The sequence below is a fragment of the Hordeum vulgare genome, chromosome 2H (genome assembly GCF_904849725.1).
Source record: "Hordeum vulgare subsp. vulgare chromosome 2H, MorexV3_pseudomolecules_assembly, whole genome shotgun sequence".
Lineage (NCBI taxonomy): Eukaryota > Viridiplantae > Streptophyta > Magnoliopsida > Poales > Poaceae > Hordeum > Hordeum vulgare.
The window spans coordinates 617,060,372-617,064,724 of record NC_058519.1 but is presented as its reverse complement, the minus strand read 5'-3'; the positions used below and the strand labels follow the sequence as shown (position 1 = coordinate 617,064,724).

The window sequence follows — 4,353 nt, the reverse complement described above, 5'->3', positions numbered from 1 at the left end:
TTTTTTCACACGCATTTTAAACTTTTTATATGTTTTTTTGATTTTTTTTTTAGTTTTTTTTGTTTTCCACCCGTCTTTAGCTTTTGGGAAAAAAATATTTCCGTGAGAGAACGTGTTTTATTTGTGAGAGTCAAGGTTTTGTTTTCGCAATGTGTTCTCTTTTTTTGTTTTCCTTCCACAAGAAATACAGTTTTGCTTCCGGTTCGGTTTTTTGGCAGGTTTTCTCATGAAAAAATTTCGTTAAAATTTATCTAATTTCAAAGTTCTTGATGCAAGAAATCCAACGATATTTAAGATTTAAACGCATGGTTTAAAATATATAATATTTTAAATAAAGGATCTACAAAATAAAAAAAGAAAACTCACGGTTGCAACAAGTTGGAAGTTGAAAGGTGAGAGTGATCTTTAATTAGTGATTTCGGTCTACTACATTATTTGCAAAAACAAACTGTGAAATGAACCCAAAACGGTGGGTCAACCCTAGAGGGGCCAAAGAGGCCGAGTACCTCCCCGCAAAAGACAAAAAAAAAAAGAAGAGGCCCAGTCCCTTGGCCAATCCTATTTGATGCCCATGTGCGTCCGTTCATCGCTGCTTCACCGAAGCGAAGGGAGCGAGCGAGGCGTACGGGCCGGCCCACTTTGAGGGACCGTCTGGTTTTGGGAACCTTCTACTAGGTTCCGTAGTATGTTTTTTTCTTTTGCTAATTTTTCAGTTTTATTTTTTTATTTTATTCAGTTTCTTTTCTTTTTTACTTTTCTTCCATTTTATGAATTTTTTTCATTATATTTTTTATTTTTCTGTTCCTGTTTCTTTTCTTTTCCTTTCCCTTTTTGTATATTTTTTGCATATTATAAACAATTCATTACATGTTTGTATACAAAAATGGTCATCGTATTTTATGATTTTTTTTGACATATTAAGAAAATGTGTCAAGATATTTTCAGAAAGGTTCATTGTGTATTTTGAAATTGGTCAGCATATATTGAAAAATATGTTCAATATGTACTTATATGGTGTTCATCATATATCACTAAAATATTTAATGTTTATTTAAATATCTGTTCAGCTATACCATAAAATGTTCAGTATGTATTTAAAAATTGATCAACATATACTACAAATGTTCAATGCGTATACACAAATGTTCAATGTGTATTCGAAAGTTGTTCAACGTACACTACAAATTTTCTTATGTATTTGAATTTTTTTCAACGTATATTACACAGAATGTTCAATGTGTATTCGTGAATTGTGCATTGTCCAATACAAAAATATTCAATACATATTCAAAAGTTTTTCAACATACATTATAGAATGTTTAATGTGTATCTGAAAATTGGTCATCATATATGTTTATATTTGTATTTTTCTTAAATAAGAACTGAGCAAAATACCGTGAGTTACCGTGAACCGGATGCTACAGTACTGCTTACTACAGTGCTAGTTCTATACTTCGAAGTAAAAAAAAACAAATAAAATGAAACGATTGGGAGAATATTGGGCCGGCCCAAGCGCCTTGGCTTCAGCGAAGCTCCGTCATTTTGACGCACACGGGCGGCACATAGGAACTCTCCAGTCCCTCGGTGGATAACGCAGACCCTGAAAACATTTGTGAAGGCTTCCAGAAATCGGCGTGGAGCAGGTGTAGCCCCCAATGCCTGCTACGCCGGCGGCCGGCCCCGGTTTCGCTGGGTTGCCGGCGCAGGCTCCGACGAGCTCCCTCCCCGGATTTGAAGGCCCCCCTAGCCGGCTAGGCGTTCGGAGGCCGGCATGGGTCGTCCGCACCGAGGTGAGCTGGGCCTTTCCCCCTTTGTCCCATTCCTCCTGCTCTGTCCCCGTGTCCGCAATTCGTCGAACAATTGATAGGCAGCAAGCCACATAGCTGAACCTTCAGTAACAGTAGCTCATGTTCCCTTCACGGGACAGCTTTGGCCGCAAGGCGTCTGTGAATTGTTCGTTCGTGTGGCTGATTACTGTACCGTGGGCAGCGTCCCGTTGAAGAGCGGTGCAGAAGAAAGGGTGAAATTAGCCCAGTGCCTTCAAGCTCCTGGCGCACTCTTGAGCCGGACGCTGTCTCCAAGCAGACTGCGGGAGGACTCCTGTGCATGCTTGGCTAACCCAGTAATGGTGGCTTCCCAAGCAGCAGCATCCTCAGAGGCCTGCAGGCCAGATGGCGACGACAGCTTCAGCCACCGCCCAGTTAGCCTGGATCCGGCCACATCAGTGGAGGTGGACTCCTGGCAAGCACCCATAAAGAACTTGTGATCTCCAGAACACGCTCTTTTGCTAGATAGGAGCATAGAGTCACACACTGAGAGCATGCTGCAGCTATGTCAGAACTACCTATGCACCAAGCCATGAACATCTGTTGAAGCAGAGTTCATTTCTATGTTTCCACTTTCCAGAGAGCTATAAGGTTGCAGCATGAACAAGATTGATTGCCTGATGTTTTTTGTTACTAACCCACCACTTAGCTATACACTCTATACTCAAAGTCCACAGAAGAGTTAGTCCCAGTGAGGGTGATGATACCTTGGATTGCTGGCATGGTGTTTCTTGTGACAGAACCCCAGAATACAGAACATAGTCATGGTTGAGTTTACACTGGATATAAGTTAAACAAAGTATCAACACGACGATGTATTATGGTTATCTTGTCGCTTCCCTTGTGACACCTTGCAGGAGAAAATGAGAAATAGCCAGATGGGACACCATGTCAGGCCAAATATACATTAGATGTTATAAATAATTGAACATTTTGTGTCATTCTTTCACTTGTTTACTGGCCACTCCTCTGTTTTCTTAGTTGTAACTATGATACAGTCAAATGTTAGGAGAGAAAGACGAAAACGACCTGATCCTCCATGCACCATCTGCAAAGGCACAGGGACAATAAATTGCCGCAACTGTTTCGGTAGAGGTCTCTATTTTACTCCCAAGCTATTTTCTCTTGCTAGTATGTTGATCCGCACTATCAGTTTTCTCATGAAAATCGGGCCTGAAATGTGCAGGAAGAGTAAATCATGTCGATCTCGCCGTGCTCCCCAAGGGAGAATGGCCGCAATGGTGAGGACACCCCTAATCACATACGTGTGTCTAGCATACTGAGGTACTGAGCAGGGGCACACCTCCCTAATATAAGATGACTTTCATTTGTCAGGTGCCAAATATGCGGGGGTAGCGGCCTAGATTACTGCCATCGGTGCCATGGAACAGGTGAATATCGAGAACCCATGGGCTTCCACTTCACAGTCAATAGGAAATGAGCGTCGCACAGCGGCACAGGCAGTGTTGGAAGGCTGGTCAAGTCAAATGGTCAGAAAAAAAAAGTCCCATTGAGGCCATAGGATCAACATTTGAATGAGCTGTGGGAAAAGTTGTAGCCCAATATTTAGGATGTCTGTTGCTGTGAAAACTTTGATGTTATGCTGATGCTGTCGAATTTTGTTGTCAACAAAGGAAAAATAGATGTAGATTATGATCAGAGGGCAAGTGTCATCACTTTAATCAACCGGCTAAATTTATGTATGCAACTATATTAGGTGATAAATAAGGGCTTTTCTACCACATTGGTGTACGTTTTTTTGAGCTCCTGCGGATGACGGTTTGCATCTGAAAAGCTAAGCTAAAAAGAAAATGTTGATTTACCGCATCTGAGCGCGCTACATAGCAATGCTCTGAGTTAAGTGCTCATATGTGTTGTAACCTAACCCATCGTTCCAAAATTCAGTCTCTACAGCTAAAACACCGTTGGTGTTAAAACTCAAGTTCAGTAGTTTTGTCGTGGCAGAATCGCTGTCACGGTATAGTTTGTTTTTCCTCTGAAGAATAAGCGCCAATGTCTGAAACTCTGGGTAGTATTCAGTCTGGCTGTAGTGTAGTTTGTAGGGTGTTCCTTTGCGGATTTCCAGCTTGCCCAGTCGTGGGATGGCACGGCATTGTAGGGGAGCTGGATGAGTCGTTAAGGACCGGTTCATGAGCACACGATCTGACTCGTGGGATGGCACGAGTCACAAGGATCATCGCCGTGATTTTTGCATCGGCTGTTGGGGCCGTTGGACTCTGAACTCTGAATAAAAAATGAGAGACAGAAAAGGCTGCAATGTATTACGCAGCGCAAAAAGAACCACCTCTCTCTTGCGTGTGAGTCCCTTTCTTCCTTATCTCCGGTGAACTCCGGCGAACCACCGACCGCGGAGGAATCCGTCCGACATTTGGTATCAAAGCCTCGTGCTCAACCACCTGTGGGGATGACGGGACCTAGCAGTCCGGCGAAGAAGGCGACGAGATCAGCGGGACGACAGGTGGTGCGATGGTAGTACATCAGCGCGTCGTGCGCGACACCGGCGGCG

At 43.0% G+C, this 4,353-nt stretch overlaps 1 protein-coding gene across 1 annotated transcript; it reads left to right on the top strand.

Moving 5' to 3' along the window:
• The first annotated feature begins 1,589 nt into the window (after positions 1 to 1,589).
• On the top strand, positions 1,590 to 3,568 carry LOC123430838 (chaperone protein DnaJ). The gene is made up of 4 exons (XM_045114674.1): positions 1,590 to 1,790; positions 2,825 to 2,921; positions 3,013 to 3,067; positions 3,162 to 3,568. The coding sequence occupies exons 1-4, from the start codon at positions 1,656 to 1,658 to the stop codon at positions 3,265 to 3,267; spliced, it is 393 nt and encodes a 130-aa protein (XP_044970609.1). The 5' UTR covers positions 1,590 to 1,655; the 3' UTR covers positions 3,268 to 3,568.
• The last annotated feature ends 785 nt before the right edge of the window (positions 3,569 to 4,353 follow it).